General features: G+C 46.8%; 1 protein-coding gene across 2 annotated transcripts in view; it reads left to right on the top strand.

Moving 5' to 3' along the window:
• SCGN (secretagogin, EF-hand calcium binding protein) overlaps window positions 1-19,260 on the top strand; it is a 36,787-nt gene extending 17,527 nt beyond the window's left edge. For both annotated transcript variants that reach the window (XM_040460522.1, XM_040460521.1), the window contains exons 7-11: window positions 4,810-4,865; window positions 9,405-9,450; window positions 9,689-9,748; window positions 11,924-11,992; window positions 18,689-19,260. In XM_040460522.1, coding sequence (XP_040316456.1) covers window positions 4,810-4,865; window positions 9,405-9,450; window positions 9,689-9,748; window positions 11,924-11,992; window positions 18,689-18,817 — 360 coding nt within the window. In that variant the 3' untranslated portion in view covers window positions 18,818-19,260. The remainder of the gene's footprint in view (window positions 1-4,809; window positions 4,866-9,404; window positions 9,451-9,688; window positions 9,749-11,923; window positions 11,993-18,688) is intronic.
• Window positions 19,261-19,633: the final 373 nt, after the last annotated feature.

Here is a 19,633-nt window from a genome sequence, read left to right as displayed (position 1 = left end):
CTGCGCACGTCTCTGCCATCGACCATCGACCATCTCGAGATCTGGTTCTCCTGACTTTTCAAAAATAAGGTAGGTTACAATGAAGCCACCGTTCTAGACCTTCAGCAAAGGCAGGACAAGAAAAGGTAGATGGACAGAGTTCAAGCTGAGTTGTTTCAAGATGCCGTCTCAGCGGAGTGCACGTGGCATTTTATTTTCACCGCGACAAGGCCAGCATTTACTCGCGTACTGGGTGCTTTAATTGTAACAACTGCGTGTTCGCTCTGTGCCGAGCTCCGTGCAAAGTGCTTTGCAAACATTTGATTCTCACAGCAACCATATAAACTAAGTATGTTTTGCCTCTCATTTTATAAATGAAGAAACTGAGGGTTACAGACTTTAACAGGTTAAATACAGTCGGGATGCAGCGGGGTGGAAATGCCTACCCACATCTACCTCCGAAGCCCGTATTTTCCACCACGGTACCCACGTCCGGAAGTTTAAATACTAAGTCATTAAAAAGAAAACTTTCAAAAGGGGAAGAGTGAACTCTATGGAGAGATCAAGAAGAGAGGACAATTCCTGAAGGAAGAGACGATCAAGGTGAGGACAAAGCCACGTGAAGAGATTAGGATTCTCTTAATATTTTTAAAGATAAGATAATGCAGGAGCTCATGCTATCAAGCGGCACCAGAATTCGTTACCTAGGAAAATGGATCGTTCTCCTCCTGAAGTCCAGAAAGGATCCTAAGCGCTGACATCTTATTAAACACAAAATAGGAAGCAAATTAACGAGAGACCACGGGAACAGGAAAGGGTTCTACAAACTTGCTCTGGGAAAGAGACTGCAGATAAGCTGATGCAGGGAGCCAGGGAGGAAGAGTGGCCTGTGACTGCAGAGAGCCCCAGGGTCGGCTCATTCAAACAACCCACTGTCAGGGAGGGGAACGGGCCTGAAGGAAACACGTGGGTGGCTGGGAACGCCAACACTTGGCTGAAAAGACCATGCACATCACCCGTCAGCCCGGCCACGCTGCCCGCCCAGAGCGATTATCTTCACACACAGCCTTTGGCTTTCAGTTTGACAAAGCCCAAGGCGGGCAGAAAATCTGGCAATGTGCAGTTTTTGATGGCTCCGAGCTCAGCCTTGGAAGCGTGGAATCCTGTACAGCAGCTGCGGAGGATCGGAGTGGTCTCACCCAACATGTGAGTCTCTGGGTGGAGGACCGTCCATTGACCAAGACTACGCTGTTATCCTGTTGTCTGTCTCATTGCCAAAAACTTGTGGTTCTTCCGGTTGTGCTGTGGTTAAGCACTCGTTTTTCGATCCAAACTGTCCCGTGAAGATAGGCTCGTGATCAATCAAACTCTGAGTGGCCCCTCACTGGTTCTTTCTGCTCTGAGGTGATAGGTAAGTGTTGAGGAATCAGATAAGAGTTTTCACCCAAAGACCTACTCTGACCAGAAGACTAGAATGAGCGTAATGAGATTATGGCCTATCTATTTCATGTTCCTTCCTGAAATTATAGAGGCAACTTACACTTTTCCAATGAACAGACTTGGGAACTGGACTGTAGTGTTTTTTTTTTTTTAAGACTTTTTACATTTCCCTAGTGATCTGTGGGTGAACTAACTTTCAGAAATTCAATATTCTCAGAAGAGATTTTAGAACCTTAGCCCTGAGTGATCCACCAAGTGTGAAATCACCTTACTGCCTCTGTAATGGCTTTTTATTGAGCGACGGATACAGTCGGGGCAGCCCTGCATGACAGATTTGGTTCCAAGGTTTGGCATTAAACGCCTCCCTTCAGAAATATAACCTGCTAAATGAATTCAAATGGAACCACACGAGGGCTGGCACCTTTGAAAGCTGTCTGAAGCCCGAACAATGAATGAGTCATGGCAGAGCACCTGATCATAGGAGAAAAGTTGAGGTCTGCAGACCTAATTTTATTCTAACTCCTAATTAACGTTCTGGACAAGGGAGGAAACAGCCTGTTAACAAAATCCAATTAGGACATCTAATTGAGAGGTTCTGCCAATACCTGGTGGGAGGAAAGATTCGCTGTCTGAATAGAATAACATTAGATAATATTGAGCTTTTAAAAATGTAGGTGAATACATGTGGGAGATGTTAAGTTCACATACCCAATTAGAGCATGGAGCTTGAGCTATTGTAAACCTGCAAATTAAAATCTGCAGACAATGGCAGACAAAGAGACATGAGGTTAAACTTGTGCCATCCTCTACCCTGGTCCTAGCTCCTGTCCTTTGGGATTGGATCCAAGTAGCTGGCTTCCTCCTGTGGTGTAGGCACTCAGCTCTCTGATCCACACTGATGTGAAACATGTCTGGACCCAGTCTCGAGAGTTCTTTGCTTCCGTGCCCACCCTCCCTCTGCTGGTGACCTCAACCAGTCTCGTGGCTTGAAATACCAACTAATGGTGATGGCCCTCAATTCATAGCTCTGACTCGGACCACTTCTCGGAACTTCTCAGGTGAACCACGTGGCCAATTTTCTGATGGGTAGAAGCATAATTTATCACATTGGTGGTCAGTTGTTCCTCAAGCCAGTTTTGAGCAAAAGGTAGGTATTTTCCCCCTTTGAGTAATTTGTACAGCTATGGAGATGGGCCCACATCTTTCAAGGTGAGTTACTACTTGCTTCAAGCTCAACATAATCTAGCTATTAATAGAACGTCTCGTAATGGTGGTGTCATGGAAAATCATGGCTCGGTCTTTAGCCAAGTGTATTGCCGTCAGACTTTTGCTGGATAGAGAATTTATTCTTAAGGGACACAAAGGGATGTGTAATATATCCAAATGTATAAAAATATAACCTGCATTTTAATAGGTTCTGCAACATACACTTTTGGTGCTAAAGTTTTAGAGAAATGGGTTTTCAAATTCATTTCAAATATTAAAACTAAACTGGATTTAGGGAGGGAGGAAGGATGGACTGATATGTTTTTTAATCCAAAAATCGGTTACATATACTCTCAGATTTCTTCACCCCATCTCTCCCCGTGTATAGCCTCTTCTTACAAATACATTTAGAGCTGCTGTACTAAATGTGGCGAAGTCACAAAGTTCACTCACACTAGGACTCAAATATGCAGTGAAATGTCTCCCCTCCATCTTGATTAACCTAATCCGATCTTCTTGATTTTAACTTTTATTTTTTTATTTTTTTTTTTCAACATTTTATTTTATTTTTGGGACAGAGAGAGAGACAGAGCATGAACAGGGGAGGGGCAGAGAGAGAGGGAGACACAGAATCGGAAACAGGCTCCAGGCTCTGAGCCATCAGCCCAGAGCCCGACGCGGGGCTCGAACTCCCGGACCGTGAGATCGTGACCTGGCTGAAGTCGGATGCTTAACCGACTGTGCCACCCAGGCGCCCCGATTTTAACTTTTAATCCTATCTTGTTTAAAACCTCATCTGATCCTATGATTTAAATAGGATCCTCTTTGGATCATGTTAAGTCTTTCTACAAAAGGAAAAGCTGAGCCTCTCAGATTTCTTAGTCACCTTCATCCAACCCGGACTCTTCTGCAAAAATGGCATCAGGTTAGAAAGAATGGCTTTGGGCCCAAGTGGGGGAGGGGAGGAGCCGAGGTCCCTGGGCACAAGGCTCTCTGACTCCTCTGGTCCCGGGGCTGGGGCCTCTTGGCCACTCGGTTGCTGCTACCTTGCTGGTATTCACAGTGGAAGTGTGTGATGAACTCATAATCCGTGTTCTTAGCTTTGGCTAGCCCACTGGGAAGTACAGACTAGTCCAGCAGCCATCCTTTACCTCTTGCTGGATGTGGGCCATTAATCCTCTGCCACATCTGTATCGAAGTCCACGTGTTCTTGCCACAGGACAGACCAGTAAGTCGAGAGGCAAGATGGCGGCTGTTGTCTCAAAGCACATGTCCCCTCAGCATGAAATGTGAGCTTCCTTTATGTTAGGAAGAGGGAGAAGGGGAGGAGGTTGGAGTCAAGAGGTGATGGATGTCTGTAGGCATTCAGAAGCCCACAAGGGTCCAAGGAAGGTTGTGAAACTGTTCTGTCCTTGGTCGCTTGGCCTTTGTGTATGGGAATTGGTCATGGCATTCCCATAAATCTTAAACATAGCGTTATTATTTCTTTATGTACTTCCTTCTCCCCTTGGGTGAAGTGGGTTTTGGGTAAAGTGTGGTTTTTGCACATCTTGGCTGTAACCTGCAGGGCTGAGCAGAGAGGTTTTCTCTCAGCGACAGGTCACAGCAGGGAGGGAAACAGAAGCCACAGGGAGTCAGACATGCTAAATGTCTCCCTAACGTACATCCTCTTATCAGCCCATGGCTCTGGGGTCTGCCCCACCCTCTGGTCCAGCATCATCTCATCCCATCACAGTCCACTGGATCTCAACCCAGCATCCAAACGCTTGGGTGTTCAGAGCGTCTCTGGAAAGCCAACCCACAGCAACTCTCTCCACTCAGTGTTGTCCTTCCTTAGCTGGTGCCCTCCTCCCTCTGGGATCCCCCTTCCAGCACATCTGGTCACACATCTGTGCACTTGACTGTCCTGTCTCTGCCTCTCCCTCTCTTCCTTCCTACAATCCTGGAAGCCTGGACAGGCAGACTTTCCCCTAGATCACATCCTCCTCAACTACTTCTACTTCTGCCTTCAATGGAAAAATGGTATCTCCTCTGTCCTCTGTAGGGAGTACTCTGTGAGACGGCTGTGGCCGGTTTGGACAGCTGTGGGCTCGGAAGGGCAAGATATCAAAGTGCTTCGGGAACTTTCAGAATGGATTCCTGTTACAAGTACTTCTTATAATCGTTTCCCCATCTGCCTTCCAGATGAAGATCTTTGACAAAAACAAGGATGGCCGGTTGGATCTTAATGACTTGGCAAGGTGAGTGGTGCGGGAATGGAGTCAGACTCGGAAACACCTTCCTAGGGTTCGTGATGACGCATACTTCTCTCTGAAAGGCAGAGGTCAGGTCCTGCCTGAAACCCTGAAGAAGAGTCTCATCTTACCAAGTAAGCAGCAGTGGTTCTGAATCTTCTGGGGTAATAGATCCCTTTGTGAAGGTAATAAAAGCTCTTGGGGCTCCTGGGTGGCTCAGTTGGTTAAGTAGCTAACTTTTGATATTGGCTCAAATCACGATCTTACGGTGCATGAGTTCAAGTCCCATGTTGGGCTCTGAGCTGACGGTGCGGAGCCTGCTTGGGATTCTGTCTCCCTCTCTCCCTGCCCCTCCCCTGCTTGCGCACATGAGCTCTCTCTCTCTCTCAAAAATAAATTTAAAAAAAGGATAATAAAAGCTCTTCCCCCCACCCAAATGCACAATACACAAGGTTTTCATCAAATTTTATTGATGGGTCATGGGCCAGCCTTGCCTTCCTGGTCCCGCACGAGGACTCCATGAGAAAATACATCTGGGACCCCATTCACTGGCTCTGGGAAGGCTGCGCAGTTAGCTCAGGACAGAGGACAGCTGAACCACACTCCAGCTGTGCTGGCCGGCTTTCCAGCGTGGGTGCAGCCTCCATGGGCACCCAGCGCCTGAAGACCAGAGCAGAGGAGGAGGGGGTGCCAGCAGAAGTGGCCCAGTACCTGAGAATTGCTGTCTGTAAGTCCGGGGTTGTACATGATGGGCATGTCAGAATGTTGTCTCAAGGCTAACCGACCCCAAAACAAGCTATGGTTGTCTATAGAACAAAAAAAAAAAAAAAAAAAAAAGATTTTGAATAGATGGACAGAGTTGAAATCGTTGGATCCAGAATACACAGATATAACCCGGATGAAGGAGCAGTTATGATACCAGGTGCCGGGGGGGGGGGGTGGGGGGTGGTGGATGGAGTTGTAGACTGGACAACGATAGAGGGTTTAGCAGTTATAGGCTGCAAGGCAGAAGCATGTATGGCTGGGAGAGAGGAAGTCCAAGGGCTGAGGGTGATTTAAATGACAGAGTAAACTTGGCAAGGTCACAAGCAGATACTAACTTGAGTTCAGAATGACAAAACCCTGTACCAGCTACCGCCTCTCTTGGCCAGTCCATCTGTTAGTTCTTGCAGGGGGTCTGCGAAAGGGAACACACCGGGAAGGATCTCTCCTTAGTCATGACCAGGACACCGAGCCCAAAACTCTATACGGTCTTCTATTCCGGACCTTGCAGGACCTGTGAGACAGCCTTTGTGTCCTCCTCGGCTCCTTTCCCCAGAACCGTTATCCTAATTTTGGCCACTTTCGTGGAGAAGAGGCATGGAGACACCAGCCAGACCAGCGCCTCTCCCAAAGGCTGAGGACTGAGGGATATCAGCCCTGCGGCCTTGGCTTTATCCCCGGCGTCCCCCTTACTCCTTGAAGCTATCTTGGCCAAGGGAGGCAAGGCTTCCTCTCAAGTGGAGGTCAGTCTAGCTACTCTGAGAGCTGCGTGCGAGAGCAGTCCTAACCGGAAGACCCCAAACATGACAACCTGGGTGAAAATGAGAGCTTTTAATTTCATTGTTCCCTTCACCAAAAGCACCCACCCACTTTACTCAATGCAGGTCTCAGAGGTGGCGAGTCTAGGAGCCCTGAGCGCCCTCTGGAGGCTGGAGTGTGCCACTACTCTAAAGCTGCTCTCTACCCTATTGGTCATGATACTGTTTACTCCCGAAATAAAATCCGCAGAAAATATCAACTACCTCGGCCCGAAATGCTAAAACAATATAATGCGTACACTATAACACAGAAAGGGGAAATAAGGTGAAACACCTAAAATAAAATACGGTATATTTCAAGTGTAGGTGGGTAGATACAACCACAGGGCAGGCATGACAAAAGCTTATAGCTTTTGGTGTAGAAGTAGCAAGAATATATCAGTTCAGATGTTGACGGATACAAGTATGACCTTTTGGCGACTCGTGCGTCAGGAACTCAGTTGCTGCTGATACAATGACATAAATAATAAATAAGTCCTGATGGAGTTCCATATGGGACAAAGTATAGTCAGCCCTCAATTTACCTGACTCAGTATGCTATCTGAATCATTTACACAGTTAGTAAACTATGTATGCCTTGAGAAAAATAGTCTGGATTTTCACATAAATAGTAATTCCGCCCTAAGTTCAAACATAATGATAAGCAGGATTGGTACACACATGAATGCTTGTGGACATTCCCGAGTCAGGTGAAATATGGGCGGATTCACCCTTCTGTGGGATTTTCCATGCAATGCAGGGCATCTGGCATCCCTGACCTCCCACTGTGGAGGTCAGAGTCCCTCTGTCACGATCATAACCAGAGCCCTCCCCTGCAGCGAGCCAAACATCCCCTCCTATGGTCCTACCCAGGAGGCAGGAAGTACGCCTTCGTCCCTTGAATAGTACTCTCATGGCCCGGTGCTACGTATAGAGGAGGATTCGATGGGTAGCTGTGGACTGAAGGAAGGACCAAAGTAGTGCTGAACGGAGATGCAAAGCAACGAAACAGTTACTGCATTGTTTCGAAACCAATTTGATAAGGGACTCGACAGCGACAACCGGGGTAGGCAAAATACAGACATCTGTGTCCGAACTCCCAGAACCAGCAAACGTTTGTGACGTGGCAAGGATGAACCACGGTTGCAGATAGAATTAAAGTTGCTGATTAACAGACCTTATGGGGGTTATTCTGGATTACCCAGGTGGGCCCCCTGTAATAACAAGCGTCCTTTAATTTATACGCGGGACTCTTCTCTCTACTCCCAGCCCTAGAAGGCAGCGCTGTTACTCTACATACGAGCACCTCTCAAGTATATGTCCTCTGACTGGCAACATAACTTAGGCCGCTTGGTGCCAACCAACAGATGAGAACAGGATTCCTTAGAGAGTTCCAGAATATTCTAGCCTCTACTTGGCTCAAATTAATTCTCTCTCCCCTGAGCATCCAGAAGAGCAATATTTTCCAAATTGTTGCAAGCTATTTTGTTTCTACCTTTCCCTGTACGGTGAATGCATGATTTTTGAATACAGCATAAATCCAGAAAAATACCCCAGACCCATCAGGAATCACACTCTCCTCCCCTCACCTGCCAACCCCCGGTAACCTACTTTGTTTCTATGGATTTGCTTATTCTGAGCATTTCATATACATGGAATCATACAATATGTGGCCTTTCATGTCTGACTGAGGTTCTTTCTTTCTTCATGTGGATTCAAGCGACTGTCTGGTTTCTTTTCACTTCAGCTTGAAGAATTACCTTTAGTATTTCTTATGGGTCACATTTATTGTTGTTAATTGTCCTTTTTGTCCAGTGACTTTTTTGAACAAATCCTGTAAAATCTGCGTCTTTGTTATGGTTGGACACTTAAGTCTCTGCTTGGCTAGCTCACGATTGCACAAAGATTCCTTAGATGTCTCCCACTGTTTTTTGAGGGTCCCTGTGTACAGGTTGGGGCACATCTACACTCAACCAGGCAGCTTACAACTCTGCCTTAGCCTTCACTTCCTGCTTGCATACAGCCTGACGATAAGCCACAGGCGAGAGCTTAGGGCCTTCTCCGGTCTTTCCTGCACAGACACCCAGTCCTGGGCATAGATGTGGCCCCATGCATGTGTGCAGCTCTCTAGATTCCCAGAAATATGTCAGAACTTGTAGAAGACCCTATGGACATCTCATTCCTCCAGCTTTTCCTTTTAATCTTTTTAGTTAGCCTGTTGTTTACCCAGACTCTTGTCTATCACTGCCGTCAGCTGTGACCTCAAACAATTGCTTCTAATTCACTGCTTTTGACAAATCCTCCCAGGTAAAAGGCTTTTTCACTGGGTGAGTTCAAAATCAGGTCAAATAAGTGCATCTTGCAAGTGGAGTCTTTTCGAGAACATCAGAGAAGTCACATACTGGTAATTCTTTGGAAACTGGGCTTTGAAAGAGCCCCAACTCCATTCTGCTCGCTTTAGCTGCTGCTAGAATGCTCTTTTTCCCCGGGACTGTGGGCTCTTCATTTACAGTGGAGTGGAGAAGGGTGGAGGGCTGAAGGAAGTGAAAATGCACAAAATCCACTGTTCTTACCGAGATTTAGCCATTTTTCCAAGATAAACTCTCCTCAGATTTCTACAAGATTTTAAGATCTAGAATTGTGAAAAAGGTATTTTGACTTTTTTTTGGGGGGGGGGCGGGCAGTTTTCTCATTGTGGTTATGGAGGAGGGAGACTTCCTAAGCCCTTACTCTGCCATTGTCCACCAAGATGCCTTCTCAAAAATCTCTCTCTGGCGACTACTAATCCCTGTGAACGTCTTTCCCAGTTAATTGTTTAATTTGTTTTTATAACGTATAACTCCTTATTTTTCAAGCACCTCCCCTACTCTGCAGAATAATCTGGAAATTGCCTGCCCTTTCCTCACCCCAGAGTTATGGATTTGCTTGTAACTGAGAGCGGACAGATCTTCACGCGGACTAATTTCTTTTTTTCTTTTCCATTTAGGATTCTGGCTCTTCAGGAAAACTTCCTTCTCCAATTTAAAATGGATGTAAGTAGTGACATGTTTCTAGGTGGGCTTGTGTCGTCCATGTGAGAGGAAGGGAAGAAAGGAAGGCCTCTGTTTGTCTTACTTTAAGTTATCTAGAGACAAAAAAGGCTTACTGTTGAAATCAAGGGATTAAGGGGTCATTGACTCAAAGTTTATAGAAGTTGCCTATGACCCCGGAAGAACTGTCCAATGGAAGCTTCCTGTTGCCGGACTAACACACCGTTTTCTGCACACACAGGCTTGTTCCACTGAGGAAAGAAAGAGGGACTTTGAGAAAATCTTTGCCCACTATGACGTTGTAAGTGTGCCCCTTTGTGTTGCGCTGGCCCTTTTGAGGTAGCAAGCCTGTCTGGCCCTATATGGGGTCATCCTGTCTGTCCTACCCACCCATCCTACCCATCAGACCTTGAACTTATATGACGAATAGCAGTCCTACATGTATGTCACCCCTCAGCTTCTCTATGCAAACTTCTGAAAACTACATTTAAATGGACAAAAGGAGTATTTATGGTTGAGAAGAGAATAAAATCACTTTTTTTTCCCTCTTGGGATCCAAACTGGGAGAAGGCTTCTCCTTCTTCAATCTCCATCTGGAATAGCATGCTCGAGAACGAAACATAAAGAATCAAGTTCAAAACCACATTTAACCCAAAGAAATACAGGCAAAGCGAGCCCTGGTTGACATAATCGCTACTTCTCTTGTAGGATTGATTCTGCGGTCCTTCTTTAGAGAAGAAATAAATAATAATTCTAAAGCACAAAGTGTGACAAAGAGATCACATTTCTTGACAAGGTAGGGTAATGCAAGAAGGAAGAGAAATGAGAACATTAGGCAAAGTCAAAGGAGACGCCGTCCTGGAACTAACCGTACTGGACATCTGTGTGTCACATTCTGAGCAGGAGGGAGCATCACCCAGAAGAGGCAGTGCAGCCAAGTGTTTAAGGGTATGGGCTCTGTGACCATCAGCTGGGTGTGAATCACGGTTTGTTAGCCACGTGACCTTGGGTAGTCTTCTTACCCCTTCCCCACCCCCCACCCCCGTGCCTCGTTGCCCTTTTCTGTAAAGTTAGGGTGACTTGAGGATAATAATACTGCCTACTCCATGGGATTGTTACGAGGATTCAGTGATTTCAGATTTGTAAAGCTCTTAGAAGGGTGCCTGGCAGGTAGCTAGTATTATGTTTGTATTTGGCAAATACACTAAGGGAATAGATTTTTTTTTAAATTTTTTTTAACGTTTATTTATTTTTGAGACAAAGATAGAGCATGAACGGGGGAGGGGCAGAGAGAGAGGGAGACACAGAATCGGAAGCAGGCTCCAGGCTCTGAGCCATCAGCCCAGAGCCCGACGCAGGGCTCGAACTCACAGACCGGACTGTGAGATCGTGACCTGAGCTGAAGTCGGACGCTTAACCGACTGAGCCACCCAGGTGCCCCGGGAATAGATTTTTTAAATGATATGTTAAAGGTTCAAGGTGAAGCAAACTTGAAAAGAATGGATGGGTTGTCATAACTGGGACTTTAGAGAAGAAATGGAAATATTTTAGTATGTATTGTATTTCATAGACCTTTTTATATAGTGAGTAGAAAAACTAAGAGTTTACGTACAGACCAAATAATTTTAGTCATTCTTGATTTAAAATATATATTTTGGGGGTGCCTGGGTGGCTCGGTCAGTTGAGCATCTCTTGATTTTGGCTCAGGTCCTGATCTCTTGGTTGTGGGATTGAGCCCGACGTCAGGCTCCACACTGAACATGGAGACTACTTGAGATTCTCTCTCTTCCTCTGCCCCTCTCCCCAACTCACGTGCTCACCCTCTCTCTAAGATGGTTACAAAAATAAAAATAAAAAAATAAAATCTGCATTTTAATAATCATCAAGCCCTCGCTAAATTATAAAGCAAAATAAAAAAAAGTCAGCCTATCAAGATGGATATGATGTGAAAATTTAGTCCGAACTGAAGCTTAATATTTGGGAAGCAAATGAAGCGAGTATATATCACGTTAATGCTATTTGCAAGAGCCAAGGACCTCAAAACTACTGCTTCCCATTTGTTTATGTGGGGGTAGTTATTGACAATTAATTATTTTTTTAAAGTTTACTTATTTATTTTGCGCGTGCGCGCGAGAGAGGGCAAGCGGGGGGAAGTGAGGGAGGAGAGAGTGGGAGAGAGAGAGAATCCCAAGCACCTGATGGGGGGCTCGAACTCACGACCACGAGATCGTGACCTGAGCCAAAATCAAGTGTCGGATCCTTAACTGACAGAGCCGCCCAGGTGCCCCTACAATTCATTCTTTTAATCTCTGTGGAACATTTCACATCCTGCCCAGAGAAACTACCTGGAACGTGCCATTTCTGAACCTATTTGCAGTCACAAAAGAATACTGATTTGGACGATTCGCCTAATTTATTCTTTAGCTTTCGGACTTAAGTAAATGATGTTGGATTGATTGGATCTTTTATCTTTCAGAGTAAAACTGGAGCTCTGGAAGGCCCGGAAGTGGACGGGTTTGTCAAAGACATGATGGAGCTGGTCCAGGTGATTTCACGAGGCCGTAGAGATCCATCGTGGGTTGGGGTTGCCATTCTGAGGGATCCCATTGTTTATTTTTGAGCATCAGTGGGACTGACGATTAATGCTAGAGAGAAGATCTAGGGACATAGTCTATTTATCAACTCTGAGCTTCTGTGAGACCTGACAAGTCTCCCTTTGTCTCTTAAGATCATTTGTAGCTTCAGTGAAGTAAAACCCCCATAGAAGTTTCTTGTTAACATCACTAAAAAGCCATCTATTTTAGCATGGAAACATGGTGCCAGTGTATACATTACGGCTTTACGCTTCATTACAGAAGGGCTTTTTCCCCTGGACTTGGTTGTTAGAATACCTAAAACCTTTTAATTTAATTTCATGAAATAAATCCCATATTTGGAATTTCTCCGCGCTCCCCCCCCCACCCCATCTTCCCAGGGCTGTTCTAACGCCCAGCCTAAAATTTTGGCTACTTATCTATCAAGACATTGTCCTGGTTCAGACGGATAGGATTTAGATTATAATCTACATCACAAAGCTGTTTTATGTAGTGTAGACTGTTTAAAACAAGCAGTCTCCGTTGAGATCCCTGTGAACTGTATTTGACTGGCTGCCTGATCTAGTTAATTTGCAGCTCTTCTATGGGACCCTGTAGCCACTGAATTTCACACTCTCCTAGCCTTAGAGATATTTTGAGGTTAATACAGGACACAGTGTTTCTGCCCCGACTGGTCCAGATGGAAGCAATTGTTAACTGGTTCTGGATTCCCAGACCTGTTTAAAAACCTGATTAAAACTGTGGAGTTTCACAGCAGAAAATTTCCTAAAAATTTACCAATTTTTGCATAAACCCCCAGGAAGTCCACGTACTGTGAGGGAGCAGGAGTGAATGAGATCTTTTTCTGACCTCTAATCAGGATGACAGACGTGTGTTGTTGACCTCCTGAGTCTTGATGTCCCCATCCCGCTTCCCCTTGCCTCTTCCACACTCCCTTCGTGGGCTGGCCCCGCTGGGAGATTCCACGGGCACCTGCCCAGCCAAATGGTGCATGGGCATTGGTGTGGTGGTGCCTTTTACATTGATTGCTAAGGAAAAATCCCACTGTACTTATTACCTCTTTAATGCCAGAATGATTCCTGTGATAGAAACTGAGCAATTATCTGTGGGACATTAAAGTCGCACGGCAGTAGGCTTTGCCAAACCGCGGTCTTAATTTGCTTTTGATAGATGCACGGGTGCTGAGCCTGCTTCTCAGCTACGTGGCCTCCTCTGGGCAGTGAAGCCAGTCCACCTAAGTGCACAGTTCAGGGGCTTCACATGCCTACAGACCCTTGTGATTGGCACGGCGTTTGGCAATGACTTCCAAAGGTTACTGGGAGACACAGAAGTAAAACCTAACCTAGCAACAGAGTAGGGAAGACGTTTTCCCAGAGAAAATCAGAGAAGGGGAAAATCGTAGACCATCCCAAAACATGCATTTGCCTCACTCATCGATAGATTCGAATCACCTCCATGGGAAACCAGAGGATCCCCATCACTCTTGTCCTTGCCCTTCTATTTCTGGTGCAACAAAACGGTTCCTCTTGTATAAGTACCAGCCAAGTTAAGAGAGTGGGTTTTCAAGGACTGAGTGAGACCATGGTCAGTAGTACAAAAGCAGTTGACAAGGGCTGATTTGTTGAGCTAAAAAGTGGGGACAAAGTAGTTAATTATTAAAGTTCTCCTCTGAAGCCAGATAACTGAGGTACATATCTATATTGGGTCTTTCCCAGTAGAACTTCTGCGTTGCTTAAAAACTATTCACCGTATAATTTGAAGTATGTTGTCAAGGGAGAATCTTTGGATAAATCTGACATTTCTCATCAAGGACCACAGGGCAAGCAAACAAACAATATCTGGAATTTGTTTTAAAAGCAACTATCCAAGCATGCCATGGAGGTCTTGAGCTGGCTCAGGTTCTATGTGTCGAGTCTTGGTCAGGATCGTTGATGTTTGCGATCATGACCCTGACGTAAGCTTATTTCATTCTTGTTTTCTTTCAACCATGTATGATACCTATATTGAATTTGTATTAACAAGACTATCTGGTTACCAGAACACCACTTTCCCTGATCTCTGGAAAATGGCGCTCAGGGCTGTCCTCTGTCAGTATGATGAGACCGCAAGGTCCTGGGGGATATGACCCAATAATTTCTGCACAAGATTTCTGAAGAGTCTGTAGGTCCCTCAGCACGGCATGAAAATCAACGGGAGAATCTATACCTTAAGCTAGAAAGTAGAAAGGCAAGACATTCAAGACGCTCAACTTATTCCAAGGAGTAGAAGCGTGAATGGTAACGTTAGAAGCCAAACATACAGGGATGCCAGAGGTGACCAGGAGGTCTGCCTGGAGGGGAGGAGAGGTCCTGCCCTGGGCTCCCCAAAGTTCCTTCTTTATCCTGCTAGACACTGCTTCTGTTTTTCTCTGTTGTTGACAAGATGATTAGCAAGGGGGGGACAATACTTAACCCAAAAGATTGAATCTAATATATGCCCCTCCAAAGAGCTATTAGCCCGTAGCACACATGTTCTCATTTCTTTTCATTTTTTAAATGATAAAAATGATACGGAGAGAAATCTGAAAGTAGAGAAAAGACAAAAGCATGATCTCTACATTTGAGTAGACCTTCCATTAACAGACTTCATTTCTGGGTGTATTCTGCATGGGTTGAGCTCCACGGATAAGCATTTCTCAGTTACAGTCACTGTTTTAGTGTCTGTAGAAGATTTTACCTGTGGTTAGCTAGGACTTACCTACACATTCCTCTTTCACTAGTAATTTATTAGTTTTTTATTTTTTAAGTATTTCATTTGATTTTTTTTTTTTAAGTAATGTCTACACCCAACATGGGGCTCCTCTTAGGAATTTAGACTGTTTACCCTGTTTGTGACTCAAAGTAAAACTTAGTATTTTGGTAGGTGCATCTTGTCTTGGTTTTAGGCTTTATCTCAGGCGTGGAATCGAGGGATTTGCATGCTTTAAAACTGCTGGCACTCACGGTCACATTAATTAATTAATTAATTAATTAATTTGTTTAATGTTTGTTTATTTTTGAGAGAGAGACAGAGACAGAGTGCGACCAGGGGAGGGGCAGAGAAAGAGGGAGGCACAGAATCTGAAGCTGTCAGCGCAGAGCCCGATGCGGGGCTCGAAACCACAAACCGTGAGATCATGACCTGAGCCGAAGTCTGATGCTTAACTGACTGAGCCCCCCAGGCGCCCCCTACTGTCACATTTTAGAAAGAGCCTTGTGCGTTCATCCATTCCCTTCTTCGGGTCCTTTCTCCCCACCCCACCAGAAAGCCAATGGCTTCATTTTGAGCCAGGCTTTCTATCAAGGAAGAGGTCAGGCAGGAATATGTATGTATTTTTCTCACTGGGATGTTAGCGACTTAACGTGCTGCCATCCCGAGTGACAGACTTCTAAGAAAAGACAGCAGGAGGCAAGGGAAAGGCACTGTCATCCCCAACAACCAGTGTTGGGGCTGTGGGACCCGGTGATGTGCTTCCTAAGCTCCTCCCGTCACAGCGCGGTCCCCTGTGATCGCCGCCCTCCAGGGGACTTCGCACTGTCAGACGGGGCACCTCTGCCTGCAAAATGACCCTGAAAGAACACCAACCAGTCCCCCCTTTCCATTGTAAAACATGTAAAACATGGCGGGTGATAATTCGAAGACACGTGGGACAGGACTGGTGCTGGAGGTGGCCTTTATTACCCTGACCTCTTCCAGACAATCCGAGCCTGGCTGGCAAGGGCCTGGCCGAGGTCTTAGGCGGTGAGGCCTTGGCCTCTACCCGTCGCCTCGGTGTTTTCAGACAGCAGCACGGCCGATAAACAGAGTGGCGACAGGGAACACGTTATAACTTTGCACGGTTGGAGAGTGAGGCGCTTGCTAATGAAATATTCCCATCGGAAGCGCTATCATAAGCGGTTTCCAACGAGCACTTGCCACGATCAAAGCCATAATTCTGTTAGGGGGCGCAGGCCGGGCCTGGCGTCCTGATGCTGACTCCAGCATGGGGACCAAGGAAGACAGGGTTCGGGCCTCCCGTTTCACTGCTTCAGGAGACACAGGGCATACAGGGAAGGGAGGGCACACGCGGGAACAGGAAGACGGCGTGTGTAGACAGTCCCTCACGGATTCCATGGCTGGAATGGAGCACTTATCACGGGCAGGCACGAGGAGACAGATCCAGCCCTACAGGTTCCCCTAGGGCCCAGGATTCAACGGGGACCGATAAGCATTGTTCAGCCAAATACTCCAGATCCACTCGCACACTTTCCCATGAGGTGGGTAAGAAACTAAAAAAATGCATTTTTACACGGAGGCTGCGGCAGTGTGTGTGGTAAAGAGGTGAGCTCTGGGACCGCCTGCCTGAGTTCGTATCTGGTTCAGACATGTACCTGCTGTGTGACAGTGGGAAGGTTAGTTAACCTCTCTGTGCTTTAGTTTTCGCATCTGTAAATTAGAAGTTGATAGTAGGGGCACCAGGGTGGCTCAGTCCGGCTTTGGCTCAGGTCATGATCTCGCAGTTTATGGGTTCGAGCCCCGCGTCGGGCTCCGTGCTGACCGCTCAGAGCCTGGAGCCTGCTTCGGATTCTGTGTCTCCTTCTCTCTCTGCCTCTCCCCTGCCCACGCTCTGTCTCTGTCTCTCAAAAATAAATAAATGTTAAAAAATTTTGTTTTTTAAAGTTGATAGTAAATACAACCCATAGGGTTGTTCTGAAGGTTAGAATCGTTCTGTGTAGAACCGTTAGACCCCGTGTGCTGGTGACTTATTATTCAAGCTGAGGCCCCCAGTGACTTCAGGTGATTTGTCTCCCGTGATCCAAACATTTTTGAACAGTGGCATCTGGGTCTCCTGACTCCTAGTGAGTTGTCAAACATTAAAAGCATAACTCAAAGGGTGCCTGGGTGGCTCAGTGGGTTAAGTGACTCGATTTCAGCTCAGGTCATGACCTCACAGTCTTGAGATCAAGCCCCAAAGAGCACAGAGCTCCGCACTAAGCCTGCTTGGGATTCTCTCTCTCTCTCCCTCTCTCTCTGTCCCTCCCCTGCTTGTGTGCTCTCTCTCAAAATAAATAAATTAACAAAAAAAAAAAAGAAGAAAAAACAAAAGCATAACTCAAAAGGTCGAAAGAAACTTCCCTTACCTACACCCACATTCATACCCTCACCCCCAAACACACATTCACACCCTCACAAAATATTTCCACTCCCTTTAAGGAAATAATTCCTTTTGCAGTAAACAAATTAGAAAAAGAGAGTTTAGAATAGCTTGAATGAGGTAAATACATTGGCAAATTAATTCATGCTAATGTGTGAATGACTACCACCTGAGTCTTTTCTCTCTCTCTCTTTTTTTGTAAGTTTATTTTGAGAGAGATGGAGCATGAGTGGGAGCGGGCAGAGAGAGAGGAAGAGAGAGGGGGAGAGAGAGAATCCCAAGCAGATTCTGCGCTGTCAGCACAGAGTCGAACTCATGAACTATGAGATCGTGACCTGAGCCGAAACCAAGAGTTGGCTGCCTGACCAACTGAGCCACCCAGGCGCCCCACACCCAACTTTTTTCTAAGCATGGGAATTTGCCAAAAGGATCCTGGGGGCAGAGGGCCACTAGTTGGAGATTAATTCATGCTAATGTGTGAATGACTACCACCCAAGTCTTTTCTAAGCATGGGAATTTGCTAAGAGGATCCTGGGGCAGGAGAGGGTGAGGATGCGGAAAACCAAAAAGTCCCCACTTTGCATAAGAAAGGAGCTCCCAGTATGGAGCCACGGAGTGTAGCTTGCTGTTTTCAGGACTTCTAAGCCATCTCCTGGGCCACACCTCTACCTGCCTGTCACAGACACCCAGGGAAGTATCCCGAGTGAGCCAAGTGTTGACAATGTGTTCCATATCAGCCTTTTTTTTTTTTTTAACGTTTATTTATTTTTGAGAGACAGAGCTCGAGCAGGGGAGGGGCAGAGAGAGAGGGAGACATAGAATCTGAAGCTGGCTCCAGGCTCCGAGCTGTCAGCACGGAGCCTGACGTGGGGCTCGAACCCACGAACTGTGAGATCATGACCTGAGCCAAAGTCGGCCGCCCAACTGAGCCACCCGGGCGCCCCATGCGGGCCTTTTGAGTTTGAATTTATTTTCCTGTCTGGTGTGTATCACAGTGCTTTCTTAGCCCCCAAATACGCCTTGGAATAAATCCTATGTCCGCAGCTCGGTGGCATCCTGTTTTAGTCAGTATTTCATTTGTTATAAGCCTTTTTAAAATCAGAGGCACAAACTCCTCCCACGGGGAGATAGTGAAATGTGTCTCCTCTCATCATGCGGCAAGACAGCATCCGTGGTGACAACTGTCTGCTCCAAGGCGAAATATCTTTGTCATGGCCTAAATAGGCAGGCTCTCCCTAGAGCCGTAGAGAAGTGATGTGGGGGTGGTTCCCTCGCCCAAATAGCCATGCTGGGAGGTAAACGTGTTGGCGGGACCCTTGACAACACTCGGTGGGCCTACGAGATGGGACCACCCCCACGGCCTGTCTGCACGGAGCCTCCCTAGACAGGCAGGCTGTCCCCTGAGCGTAGTGAGCATGGGGCGGGGAGGGGGCGGCATTCAAGGGTGGGGCCACCGTCGGCCCGTCTCCTGACAGGATCCCTTTGCTGTCCTCAGCCCAGCATCAGTGGAGCGGACCTCGATAAGTTCCGGGAGATTCTTCTGCGCCACTGTGATGTGAACAAGGATGGAAAAATTCAGAAGTCCGAGCTCGCGTTGTGTCTTGGGCTGAAAATCAACCCATAAGCCCCGGATGCTTTGTCTTTTGCTCTTAGGATGTGTCTGAGCTCCTGCTGGGAAAATTGTATCTGTGCTTTGCTGTTGGGGACACCGGGGCAAGCTTTGTAACAAATGGTGTGGTGTTTTAGGGCAAGAAGGGGGGTCCTAGGGCCTTCTTTCTAAGGCCATGGTGTTCTCCTGCCTCACTGAGAGCCCCCTGCAGTGTCTGTGTTATTCCCGCCCCCCCCCCAACCCGGGCTTTCCTGTCCCCCCAGAGAGTCAGCTAACCACCTGCTGAATCCGCTCCTGCGTGGCCTCCCTCAGGCCCCAGGGGCTCAGGGGAGGCGGATTCCATCCACCTGTGCTCCCCTTGTGGGCTTTCTGAGTGGTGAATGGCGTCTCTGTTGCTCCTGTGATTTTCTACAAATCAGTTCTGTCGTGGAAATAAACCTATAGCTGGAAACAAAGATGCACGGGTCATTGTGCTGGCGTTGTGACCTTCGAAATGCTGGACCGGATGGTCCGACAGACCGGTCACGTCTCTAACTTGGGGTGGGTGTGGTGAGGAAGAGAGAGAAGGGCGGGATCCCAGTGGAGTCTCTGCCAGCTTCCTTCCATAGTCCTCGGATGCCCTGGCGGCTGAGTTTGCATGAACGTACGAGTGGCCAGTGATCACTTTTTATTCATTGCGTGGAGAAGACCAGAACACTGAACCTGGGCCAGCTTTTGCTCTTAAGCACTCTGAAATCTTACGTGGGCAGAAGGGAGAAGACAGAAATCTGGAGAAAATGTTCCCAGGTAATGCAAGCCCCTGTTCCCCACCCCGTCCCTTCCCCTTCCAAC

The sequence above is a fragment of the Herpailurus yagouaroundi genome, unplaced genomic scaffold (assembly GCF_014898765.1).
Source record: "Herpailurus yagouaroundi ecotype Mexico unplaced genomic scaffold, PumYag 250, whole genome shotgun sequence".
NCBI classification, from domain to species: Eukaryota; Metazoa; Chordata; class Mammalia; order Carnivora; family Felidae; genus Herpailurus; species Herpailurus yagouaroundi.
This window is presented reverse-complemented; position numbering and strand designations above follow the sequence as displayed.